Here is a 13242-nt window from a genome sequence, read left to right as displayed (position 1 = left end):
TAAAAGAACATAGTTATAGAAAATTAGGATAAATCCATGGTGACTACAGAAGATACCCTGGTATTTCAAAAGACTTCGGATATCTATTTGACTTCTAGGTAAACACAGATAACATAAAAAAAGTAATAAAGCCTGACCAGGTGGTGGCGCAGTGGATAGAGCGTCGGACCGGGATACGGAGGACCCAGATTTGAGACCCCGAGGTCACCAGGTTGAGCGTGGGCTCATCTGGCTTGAGCAAAAAGTTCACCAGCTTGGATCCAAGGTCGCTGGCTCCAGCAAGGGGTTACTTGGTCGGCTGTAGCCCCACGGTCAAGGCACATATGAGAAAGCAATCAATGAACAACTAAGGTGTCACAACAAAAAACAGGTGATTGATGCTTCTCATCTCTTTCCGTTCCTGTCTGTCTGTTCCTATCTATCCCTCTCTCTGACTCTCTCTCTGTCCCTGTAAAAAAAAAAAAAAAGTAATAAAAAATTGTAAAGTGTTTTTAGGCATCTATTATTTAACTTGAATTTTAGTGTTTTGTTTTGTTTGCCAACAGGTACAAAGGATACAGGATGTTCGTGTCAAATGCTTTATTACATTATTAGCATAGCACTAGCATAGACTTGTTCTGTGATACATAGGATGTTTATGATTTAGACCCTCCCCACCTTAGAACTCACCCTCCCTCCACTTCTTTAGTAAACCTCCAGCTATGATGTGCACTTAAAAGAACAGTTCATTCTTGCTGTAACAAATGTTGCCAGGCCCCCCTCCCGAAATTCTATCAGAATGTTTCCGTCACTTCAGAAAACTTCCGTTTTCTAGTGCAACATGCCAAGGAGCCCAGGTACAAAATGCTGAAAGTTGCACCTTAAATCCGTGAGCCTGTCCTGACATAGCTAGACACAGTACAGTATATGCCCAGAACCATGCCTGGGAAACAAACTGGCAGCTTTCACTTGATCCTTAAAAAAACAACAACACAAAAAACAAAGAACGCAAAGGTCTCTAATTTTATTAAGGGCTCTTAATAAACGATGGAACAAGAGAAGTGAATCCTGCTTAGGTGGTCTCTGCTTCCCCCCGCCTCTTCTCTAAACACCTGGTGATGACAAACTTAAGGAACACAAGTGCCGACACAACCTACTTTTCTTACAATCGGCCAGCGAGCGCTCACGACAAGTAGGTCCTCGGGTATCCGGCTGGCAAGCACGTGCGGTGGGTACAGACACACGACTCCCCCTCCACCCCGCCCCAAAAGACGGGGAAGCGCAAAACGCAGGTCTTCCTGTACCTTCTCGGAAACGGACGCTGGGAGGTGCGGAGGGCACCCCGGCGGTCGGGCCGGGTGGCCGCGGGGGTGGCCCGACCCCGCCCCTCCGGAGGCAGAGCAGGAGGGCGCGGCGGCCGACGCGGCTGTCTTCTTCCCCGGCTCCTTCGGGTCCCCGCGCCCCTCAGGGCACAGCCGCTCCGCGCCCACCTCCGCGCCCCCGACCGCAGCCCCGCGGCAGCTTGGTCCTGGCAGAGGCGAAGGCAAGCGCGGAAGAGCAACCCGCCCCCGGGCGGAGCCGGCCTCACCTGCGCCGCAGCGGGCCCGGCCCAAACCGCGCCCAGGGGAGGAGCCTGCGGACGCCCTGCCGCGTGCCCCGCGCCAGGTGAGTACGCGTGCGCAGTCGGGCCGTAAACAAGCCCGCCCCTTCCCTTCGGCCTGCCTCTGCCCGGCCGGCTCGCGGATGGGCGGGGCCAGGGAAAGGAAGAGGCGGTGGGGGCGGGGGAGAGAGCGCGAGCCTCGGACGGCGCCTGCGCGGTGGGCGTGATCCGGGCACTTTGGGCAGGATGAGCGCTGCTTTCCAAGATGGCGACGGAGGGAGGAGGGAAGGAGATGAACGAGATTAAGACCCAATTCACCACCCGGGAAGGTCTGTACAAGCTGCTGCCGCACTCGGAGTACAGCCGGCCCAACCGGGTGCCCTTCAATTCGCAGGGATCCAACCCTGTTCGTGTCTCCTTCGTAAACCTCAACGACCAGTCTGGCAACGGCGATCGCCTCTGCTTCAATGTGGGCCGGGAGCTCTACTTCTATATCTACAAGGGGGTCCGCAAGGTACCGACCCGGGCGTCACCGGGGCCGCCCGCGGCGTGGGCAGGGGCCAGGAGCAGGGCGGTGACAGCGGGGGCCGGGTGACCGGTCGCGGTGGCCGTCGCGCTTACTTTTGAGTGGGCCGGTAACTCTACTGGGGTGCTCCTGGGGACTGGGGGGTTCTGGAGAGCATGGTGGGGATGGTGGAAGGGGCCGTCGGGGGCCGGTTCCGTCCGGGAGGCTCCAGGGCCGGCTGTCTGCCCTCCGGCGGGGTCCGACAGGCTGTGACACGGCCCGGGAGCGGGCTTGCTAGTCCCCGGAAGAGGTGGGGTGGCCGTCTGGTCGCTTGGACCGGCCTCGCTTCCCGGGAGTCTCGCTCTCTGGGTTGGAGGACAGGCGGCCGGGGAAGGGAGCGGAGGACTGGAGACCGGGTCAGAAGGACCTGCCCAGCACGAAGGGCTACTTCACCTGCTGCCGCACTGACACTTCCGAGGAGCCTCCCCTTCTGGTGTTGACACTTGGCTCCTTACAAAAACACCCGAAGGTGGGACTGCTGTCACTGTCTCCGCCGGGGGAGCCTTCCTCTGAGAGGTTGTTCAAGAGGGTCATCTCGTCCCTTCTAGTATGGGACGGCTAGTTCCTGTCGTGTGAGGGCGAAACGACGTTTCCAGGGAACTGAGCTGGTTCCTAAGGGTTCTGTGTGAGCCTGCCCAGATCGGCCTCGTCCAACAAGTCAGACTGTGTCCCAAACACGGAGGGCTGTGCCTTAAAAGCTGCTTTACAGGAACCATTCTTGGCGAGCGACCTAACAGTAGTTCTGTGAAGCATATAATCATCCTTTGAAAATATCTCTTTAAAGAAGCAACTTATTAGAGCTTTTCTTTCATTAGCAGCAGAACTTTGTTCGCATTGAGAACTGCTTTCCAGATATGTGGGCTTTGACTCGATTTTTTGGGAGAGGGAGGAAATAACACCGCCCCCCCACCCCCCACAGCACCTAGGCATGGGAAAAAGTGGTAACGGATTAGTTTATAAATGCTAGTTTAGTGTGAAAATACATTGGATACATTGAAAAGGAAACATTTTCTAAAACTTAATTCATCCAGAGCAGTAGGGAATGGCAGTGGTATCTAAATGTAGCAAGTTGTTTCATTTCTTCAAGGTGAAACTTTTGGTTTGTTTTCATAAGTGTACCACTGTGTCTGAGGTATGTTGCTACAAGTTACAGTAAATCGCTTGACTTTATTTTTCTCTTTTGCAATTGGGAAAATGTGAAGACATTAGTAGTCTAGGAGCAGAAATTTTAGTTCTAGTCCCAACTTTTTCACTGACTTGTTGGGTGACCTTGGGTGAGTTATTTAACTTCTAGCTGTACCTCATTAAAAAGAGATGTTGTGGACCCTGGCCAGTTAGCTCAGTTGGTTAGGAGCATTGTCCTAAATAAGGTTGTGGGTTCCATCCCACACAGGGAGAGCAACCAAAAAATGCACGACTGAATGGAACAACAAATCCTCCTCCCCTCTCTCTTCCTTCCTCTCTCTGTCCTAAAAATCAATAAAAATTAAACCCTGGCCCAACAGTTCGCTTGGTTGGAGCATCATCGTGAAGTGTTGAGGTTGCAGGTTTGATTCCCTGGTCAGGGCACATACAGGAGCAACTCGAAGTTCCTGTCTCTCTCCTTCAAAAAAAAAAAAAAGACATTGCAGTACACACATTTAATTTATAATATAATGACTATAACGAACTTTAAAGCTCTGAAGCACTCAGTAGATGTAAAATACAACAACTAAAATCGATATTAAGAGTGTCAAACAGGAAGCGTCTATCTTATTGCGATTAGGACTGAATGGATCAGCTACTTCTCTGGAAGTAAGTTTAGATATTTAAGTTATTGAAATTTACATTAACAAGTGCTTACAAACTGAAGTTACTATCAATTACTTGTGTAGGTGTTACCTTTTTAAAAAAGTTTTCTTTGAAAGCATATTATTTCTGAAGCATTCCAGTGGAAAACCTTATCTGGATCTGGTTGTCCTGGCTTGCATCATAAAAACAGGTCTCTTGCGAAAGTATCAAAATCGTGTTCTCTTTTAGTGAGCTACTATTTGATGAAGAGTAAAACTAAGAGAACTTTTCAAAACTACACCAAAAAATTATTTTAAACAAGACAAAACCTTTAACATGTAAATTTGCCTTTAGCTACATAATTAATTTGAGCACTTTTAAATTTTTTTTGTAAAATTTCATTTTCACATGGCAATATCTCGTAGTACATTTGCATTATATGGTAGACATTTCCATTCTCATCTAGCCATTGTAATTAAAATTTTTTCCGTGAATGAGATTGTATTTATTACTTCTGAGTATAAGTTATTGTTTTTGTGACTGATTATTTTCTGTTTCTAAAATAGAGTAGATAGTGTTTCTTCATTAGAAACCAAAATTTACTTTTTGGTGTTAGGAGTTTTAAATCTGTTTTTGACAGGTGGTCATTTTGACATTTTTTTTTCATTTTCAGGGGGCATGTGAAGTTTTACAACAATTTTTCAGATCATTCAGATTTTCTAATTTGGATGAATGCATTCAGCTTAAATATGCATGTAATGTAAGTGAAAATAGGTCTCTTTAAAAAACCTTTCTGAAAGGAAGTACGGAATCGAGGTGAATGGAGTGGATGAGGAGGTGAGAAGTGTAATGTTGGCCCGTTGACGGCACATACAGGTCAGGTTCTAGAGCTAGAAAGGACCTGGGTTTATGTAGCCTCATCCCCTCAGAGAAAAACAGGGATAAACAGGACCAACGAACTTGTGTTACAGGGTTTTCTCTAAAGAAAGTGAACACAGCTGAATCTGGAGAACTGTCTGAGTGAGAAGAAGACTGACCGAGCTTTTGTTCACACAGATGCCATCTGCTCCAAATATTTCAGAATTTACTCCAGCGCTGTTCCATGTATTACCTCATTGAATCTTGATAGCAATCCTGTGAGGTAGATGCAAGCCTCTTCTCCCAGTTGAAGTTTGGAATGGGGTTTCTTGTGTGAGGAGATGTAGTTTTGTGAATTTATGTTGCTTAAATTAAGATAATATGAATATTGATTTAATACTGACACTAATCATTTCACCAAAGATTTGAATGACTACTGTGATAATAATTATACAGCTAAGGTGATGTGGGATATCCAGGGATTAGAAGACCTGGCCCCTACCCCAAAGAACTTTAAACTACTACCTTTCAAGCCTGACCTGTGGTGGCGCAATGGATGAAGCGTCGACCTGGCATGCTGAGGTTGCCGGTTCAAAACCCTGGGCCTGCCTAGTCAAGGCACATATGGGAGTTGATGCTTTCTACTCCTCCCCCCTTCTCTCTCTCTCTCTCTCTCTCTCTCTCTCTTCTCTAAAACAAATAAATTAAAAAAAAATTAAAACTACCTTTCAAGCCCTCTTTATAGCATACTTTGCTTTCCTCTTTAAGAAAGAGGTTAGTTTTTTTTTTCTGGACTGGTGGTGGTGCAGTGGATAGAGCACCAACCTGGTATACTGACGTCCCAGTTTCAAAACCCCGAGGTTGCCTGACCAGGCGGTGGTGCAGTGGATAGAGTGTTGGACTGGGGTGCCGAGGACCCAGGTTCGAGACCCCGAGGTCGCCAGCTTGAGTGCGGACTCATCTGGTTTGAGCAAAAGCTCACCAGATTGGACCCAAGGTCTCTGGCTCGAGCAAGGGGTTACTCAGTCTGCTGAAGGCCCGCGGTCAAGGCACATATGAGAAAGCAATCAATGAACAACTAAGGTGTCGCAGTGCGCAACGAAAAACTAATGATTGATGTTTCTCATCTCTCCGATCCTGTCTGTCTGTCCCTGTCTGACTCTCTCTCTGTCTCTGTTAAAAAACAAACAAACAAACAAACAAAACAAAACCCCAAGGTTGCCGGCTTGAGCAAGCACAGACTCACCAGTTTAACTGTGGGGTCGCCAGCTTGAGTGTGGGATCATTGACATGACCCCATGGGCTTGGGCTTGAGCCCAGAGATAGCTGGCTTGAGTCCCCCCGTCAAGGTACATATGAGAAGCAATCAAGGAACAACTAAAATGATACAGCTACGAGTTGATGCTTCTCATCTTTCTCCCTTCCTTCTCTCTCTCTCTCTCTCTGCCACTCTCAAAAATAAAATAATAATAAAAAAAAACTTTTAGGATAAAGATGCCAAAGGTAGTTGGGCTTATTGGACCAACTTTTTCATTTTGTGGAACTCTGAGTTTACATAAATTGCCCAAATGTGAAGGCCACCATTTAGATCTCCGCTGAACTATCGCTTCCTTAAAGAAGAGTAGAGGCCGTGCCTTTTTGCTGCCTCTGTCTTCCCAGTGCCCAGCAGAGTACCCAGCATAGCGTAGGCCCTTACTGTTTCTTTGTTAAGTAAATGACTGAAGGAAATGTGTATGTCCATCTGATATTAGATATTTAGAAGCTGAAAAACCTATTCAATTTTGGGCCCAAAAGAAACAGGTCTTTTTAAGGACATTGAAAATTATTGTTAATAGGTTACAAATTTAGCTTTCTCTTACAACTGAGAAATTGTGTAACAAGTGATCCTGAATTAATAGAGAGAAACCTAATAGTGCAAAATACTTTTGATCTACTTCTGTCAAACCATGTTACCTATCAGATCTGTGTACTAATAGATACCTTTTTAAAGCTATACATACTCAGAATTACTTGACATTCAAGTCAAAGAGCCTTATTCTCCACCCCTCATCTTGAGATTTCATGCCACAAACGTACTGCCTAGAGATGTTATCAAAGCAATTCCTGTAATAGGTGGGATACAGAAGTAGATGGCTTGGAAGGCCTTCTCAGTTCTTAAAGTTGTATTGTTTTGTGCTCAGTAACTTTTTTTTTATTAAGGGAGGCAGAGAGACAGACTCCTGCATGTGCCCCAACTGATATTTACCCGGCAAGCCCCGTCTGGGACTGATGTTCTGCCCATCTGGGGCCACTGCTCTGTTGCTCAGCAACTGAGCTATTTTAGCGCCTGAGGAGAGGCCATGGAGCCATCCTCGGCGCCCAGGGCCAACTTGCTCAAACCATTTGAGCTATGTGAGCTATGGCTGCAGGAGGAGAAGAGAGAGAAGGGATGGAAAAACAGATGGTTGCTTCCCCTGTGTGCCTGACCGGGAATTGAATCCAGGACTTCTGCATGCTGGGCCAATGCTCTACCTCTGGGCCAACCGGCCAGACCTTGTGCTCCATAATTTTTAAATGAAAATAAAATTGTCTTCCTCTTGGGAATATATTTTCATGTCTTTGATTCATTGCCTACTTCTTGAATGGGAATTGGGAAATGTGGAATGTGGTGAATGCAAGTTGAACACATTGTGATTCTAGGTCTTTATGCTAGAAAAAGCTTTGTACTCACCGTGCCGAGATGAGGCTGAGGCCAGAGAGTCCATTAATAACAGCTAAAATACTTTTAAGGTTGGAGTTCTCCAAGAAGGTAATGGGTTGCCTTGAGAGAGAATGATCATTCTACATGGAAAATATTGTCTTTGGCAAAGAAGACTGCAGGGTCACCTGCTGGTGACTGAGGAATCTGTGCTTTGTGTGGGAGGGTGAACTGGATGGCTTTTTGTTGTTGTTGTTGTTGTTGTATTTTTCTGCAGCTAGAAACGGGGAGAGATAGTCAGACAGACTCCCGCATGCGCCCGACCGGGATCCACCCGGCACGCCCACCAGGGGCAACGCTCTTCCCACCAGGGGGCGATGCTCTGCCCCTCCGGGGCGTCACTCTGCTGCAACCAGAGCCACTCTAGCGCCTGGGGCAGAGGCCAAGGAGCCATCCCCAGTGCCCGGGCCATCTTTGCTCCAATGGAGCCTTGGCTGCAGGAGGGGAAGAGAGAGACAGAGAGGAAGGAGGGGGGGGGGTGGAGAAGCAAATGGGCACCTCGCCTATGTGCCCTGGCTGGGAATCGAACCCAGGTCCTCCGCACGCCAGGCCGACGCTCTACCGCTGAGCCAACCGGCCAGGGCCTGAACTGGATGGCTTTTAAAGATTGTCCCCCCCAACACACACACTAGTTTTAGATTCTGGACTGCTTTGGAGAGGTCCTGTTCTTCACACCTTTCTCCTCATTTGTAATTTTCAGACCTTTCTACTCCCCATTTATAGTTTTGTTTTATTTTTTTATTTATTGATTGATTTTAGCCAGAGAGGAAGGAACATCAATCCATTCCTGTATGTGCCCTGACCAGGGATCGAACTGGCAACCTCTGCACTTCATGCCAGTGCTCCAACCAATGGAGCTATCTGGTCAGGGCCCCATTTATAGTTTTGAAATTGGCTTAGTAGTATAGAACTTTTAATATCAAATTGGTGAAATTTTGTATTTAGTAGGGCACATGTGGAATTGAGTGGAAACTTAGATTATTTTTCCATTAAGGGCTACTTAATGACTTTTTAAATGTAAATAAAGATTTAGTTATTTGATGATAGACTGTAATATACTGAGGGGAAAGCATCTTGATTTATCACTTACAGCAGGCTTGAGAAACTCATGATACCTTGGTTTTCTTGACTTTGAAGCAGAGGATGGTGATGAGATTTTGCAAGGCTATGGGTGGATATCAGCAATAGCAGGACCCTCCTAGGATGTGTCAGTGAAATCCGGGAGACAGTCATGAATGTCATTCTTTAAGCAGATATTTATGGGGCATGCCTACCATACATGAGTTACTGTTCTAGATGCTGGGTGTAGACGAAGTCTCCACCCTCAAAAAACTTGTTACCTATGTTTATTATTGTTGAGTTCATCTAGTGACAATTTTGTAAGTGTTTATTGTGCTCTGGTAGAAAAGTTGAGCAAGAATCAAAACATAGTTAGTGGATTTTGTCACTGGCTAGTTTGGCCAAAGGCCTAAAGAATCTTATTTTAAAAATAAATGTGAGGATTTTTGTAGTCTGGTATTTGATGTCTTGGAGAACAATTTTTTTTTATATTTAATGAGGTTAGTTTGTGCAGAAATATGAAATGTGGCCCTATTTGGTTAAGTGTAGACATCAACAATAGAAATAACTTTAATTGGTAAACATTCTCAGTTTTGATTTTCAGGACATTAAAAAATTTTTTAAAAATTTATTTATTGGCCCTGGCCGGTTGGCTCAGTGGTAGAGCGTCGGCCTGGCGTGCAGAAGTCCCGGGTTCGATTCCCGGCCAGGGCACACAGGAGAAGCGCCCATCTGCTTCTCCACCCCTCCCCCTCTCCTTCCTCTCTGTCTCTCTCTTCCCCTCCCACAGCTGAGGGTCCATTGGAGCAAAGATGGCCCTGGCGCTGGGGATGGCTCCTTGGCCTCTGCCCCAGGCGCTAGAGTGGCTCTGGTCGCAACAGAGCGACGCCCCCTGGTGGGCAGAGCTTCGCCACTGGTGGGCGTGCCAGGTGGATCCCGGTGGGGCGCATGCGGGAGTCTGTCTGACTGTCTCTCCCCGTTTCCAGCTTCAGAAAAATACAAAAAAACAACAACAAAAAAACAAAAAAAAATTATTTATTGATTTCAGAAAGAGAGGAAAGGAGAGAGAGAAACATTAATCTGTTCCTGTATGTGCCATGACCGGGGATCGAACTCATAGTCTTTATGTATCAGGATGATGCTCTAACCAACTGAGCTATCTCGCCAGGGCAATTTTCAGGACATTTTAAATTGTCTGAGACTATCTGTAACAAGTTACCTTATCCTCTAAACATTTGGCATCTGTTTTTGTTTGTTTGTTTTTATTTAGAGAAAGAGGGAGAGAGAGAGAAGGGAGAGAGATGAGAAGCATCAACTTGCAGTTGTAGTTGTGACACTCTTTAGTTGTTCATTGATTGCTTGTCATATGTGCCTTGGGTAGGGGGGCTCTAGCTGTGCTAGTGACCCCTTGCTCAAGCCAGCGACCATGGGATTATGTCTATGATCCCATACTCAAGCCAGTGACCTCATGCTCAAGCTAGAGACCTCAGGGTTTTAAACCTGGGATCTCAGTGTCCCAGGTTGATGTTCTATCCATGCACCACTACCGGTCAGGTGGCTGTTGGCATTTTTAAATTTGATGATCTAAGGGAAAATAGGCCAGTGCCCCTGACTAAATAGGTATTGCATATTTGAAAAATACACATTTAAAAAAAATTTTTTTTTCCTTCTTCTTTTTCAAGTGAGAGGAGGGCCAATAGAGAGACAGATTCCCTCAAGCGCCCTGACTGGAATCCACCCAGCAACCCCTGTCTGGGGCTGATGCTGTTCCCATCTGTGGCCATGCTTGCAACTGAGCTATTTTTAGTGCCTGAGGCGAAGGCTCCACAGAGCCATCTTCAGTGCTTGGGGCCAACTCTTTTGAATCAGTTGAGCTATGGCAGTAGGAGGGGAAGAGAGAGAGAGGTGGGAGGAAGGATGGGAGGGGTGGAGAAGCGAAAGTTGTGTCTCCTGTGTGCCCTGACCAGTAATTGAACCCGGAACGTCCACATGCTAGGCCTGTGCTCTACCACTGAGCAAACCGGCCAGGGCATATTTGAAAAGTTCTTGCAGCACACTGATTGAAAATTGCTGGGGTAGAGGGTTCTAAACCAGGAGAACTAGAAGCCCAAGGCCGAAGGATGTGGCATTTGATGGCCTCTTCTGAGAGTTGTGAGCTGCACTGTGAGGGTTAAAGCTTGTGCAAAGCTTGGGAGGATAGGATTATCTTCCTTAGCGGTAATCGTTTAAATGTTGGCTATATCCTACCTTCCAGGACTCTTAGTATGATTACAAATTTTTAAATGTACTTAAATGTTGGCTATAGCCTAGCTTCCAGAACTTTTAGTATGATTAAAATTTTTTAAATGTATTTTCTTTCTTTTGGGACAACTTCTGAGATAATGTACTACATTAGTGTATTATCCTCCTTTAGGAGTCCTCATGTGCTGTCCTCTTTCAGGACTCAGGCCATGAGACTGGATCAGCACCACCCTCATCAGACCCTCACCACTTCATTCCTCGGTGATCTTAGCTCTACCGAACTCTTACTCTCTCAAGCACAGTCCTGTCCTGAACGCTGCGGTTAGTCATTGTGATCCCCTCCGCCCCTCGCACTCCTCTGTCCTGACCTGGCTAAATCTAATCCTGTGGCAACCTGTTGTTATTTCCTTCATCCCCAAAAAGGGAGGAACCTTTCTGGCCACCACCCACTCCTTGTGGGTCCTTAGCCCCAGGCTGCTGCCCCCTCTTAGAGCAAAGCTCCTCAAGTTGTCCAAGTTATATGAACCCTCCAAGTGTGGTCCACAGACCAGAATATTCAGCATTGTCACCTGGGAGCTTGTTGGGAGTACAGAGTTCGGCCCCACTCCAAACTTCCTGAATCAAATCTGAATTCTCATAGGTCCCTAGGTGATTGCGCTCACTGGAGTTGGAGGGGCATTGCTCTTTTTTAGCTTTCTTTAATTTTTTTCACTGCCTCTTCAGACGTCCTCCAGTTAAATTATGTACCTTCCCGCCACCTATTTAAGTGTACAAGTCTGTGGTTTTTAGTGAATTTACCAAATTACACAACTATTACCATAATCAAGTTTTTTTTTTATTTTTTATTTTTATCTTTTTGTATTTTTCTGAAGCTGGAAACGGGGATAGACAGACAGACTCCCGCATGCGCCCGACCGGGATCCACCTGGCATGCCCACCAGGGGCGATGCTCTACCCCTCCTGGGCGTCGCTCTGCCGCGACCAGAGCCACTCTAGCACCTGGGGCAGAGGCCAAGGAACCATCCCCAGCACCCGGGCCATCTTTGCTCCAATGGAGCCATGGCTGCGGGAGGGGAAGAGAGAGACAGAGAGGAAGGGGGGGGGGTGGAGAAGCAAACGGGCTGACCGGGAATCGTACCTGGGTACCCCGCACGCCAGGCCGACGCTCTACCGCTGAGCCAACCGGCCAGGGCCCATAATCAAGTTTTAGAACATAAAGGATTGCTTTTAGATTTAATTTTGTGTGTCCGTTTCAGTTATGCTGGATGAATAAATTCTAGAGATGTGCTGTACACAGTGCCTGTAGCTAACAATGTGGTATTGTACACTTCAAAATTTGATGTGTTTTTCTACCACAAAAAGCAAAAACAAAGGAACGCAAGGAAACTTGGAGAGGTGTTGTGTCCATTCCCTTGATTGTGGTGATAGTATCATGGGTTTTACATCTGTCTAAGCTCATCCAGTGTACATGTTTAACTGCTTTTCATAGCAGTTATATTATACCTCAGTAAATACTGTGTTTAATGACACGAAACATGTATGTGCTTCCAACCTCAAACTGGAAAACTACCAGAGAAATCAAGCTTTCGTTTCTGAATAAGATGACATTTGAGCAGGAATTTAAAGGAATTGAGGGAGCATACTATGTAAAATATTTTCCGTCATGGTTTTTTTCTGCTTAATGATCTATATTGGAGATCTTCCTGTATTAGTAAATGGAGAACTTATTCTTGCTCTCTTATATTTGCTTTATATTCCATATTGTGGCTATATCATAATTTATTAAACCAGATGACTCTTAAAATTTTTTAATTGAATTGATTGGGGTGACATTGACTGATAAGATTATACAGGTTTCAGGTGTACAATTCTGTAACGCATCACCTGTACACTGCACTGTGTGTTCCCCACCCCAGGTCAAGTCTCCCTCTATCACCATCTACCCCCTTTACTCTCTTCTTCCTCTCCCCCCACCCCAGAAGACACTTGATTACTAATTTTTTTTAATTAAATTGAATTTTGTTTTGGGGGGATTACTAATTTTTAATACAAGTGATGCTTTAGTAAGTAACTTGGCATGTGTGATATTTTGCACAGAGGTAGGTGTATCTCCAGGATGCATTTCCAGAGGAGGTGCTACTGGGTCAGAGGCTGCTGCTGGTCATATATGTTTCTGATGGACCTTGTCAAATTGCCCTCCACAGGGAGGGGTTGTACTGATTGGTGCTCTGACAGCACCTGTCACCACAGCCTCACCAACAGTGTATTGTCAAACGTTTGTGGTATTTGATCTGGTAGGTGAGAAATTAGTGTAGTTTTTGTTTGTTTTTTCCCTTGTAACAAAAAAGGTTGAACATCTTTCTACATATTAAGAGGGAGATTTTTTTTGCCCTGGCCTCATAGCTCCACTGGTTGGAGTGTCGTTCCGGAGTG

At 46.1% G+C, this 13242-nt stretch overlaps 1 protein-coding gene across 1 annotated transcript in view; it reads left to right on the top strand.

The window, feature by feature from the left end:
• The first annotated feature begins 1018 nt into the window (after positions 1-1018).
• WDR20 (WD repeat domain 20) overlaps positions 1019-13242 on the top strand; it is a 52846-nt gene continuing 40622 nt past the window's right edge. The window contains 1 exon segment of the mRNA XM_066341985.1: positions 1019-2093. Coding sequence (XP_066198082.1) covers positions 1845-2093 — 249 coding nt within the window. The 5' untranslated portion in view covers positions 1019-1844.

Source organism: Saccopteryx leptura, chromosome 6 (assembly GCF_036850995.1).
Source record: "Saccopteryx leptura isolate mSacLep1 chromosome 6, mSacLep1_pri_phased_curated, whole genome shotgun sequence".
Classification (NCBI taxonomy): domain Eukaryota; kingdom Metazoa; phylum Chordata; class Mammalia; order Chiroptera; family Emballonuridae; genus Saccopteryx; species Saccopteryx leptura.
This window is presented reverse-complemented; position numbering and strand designations above follow the sequence as displayed.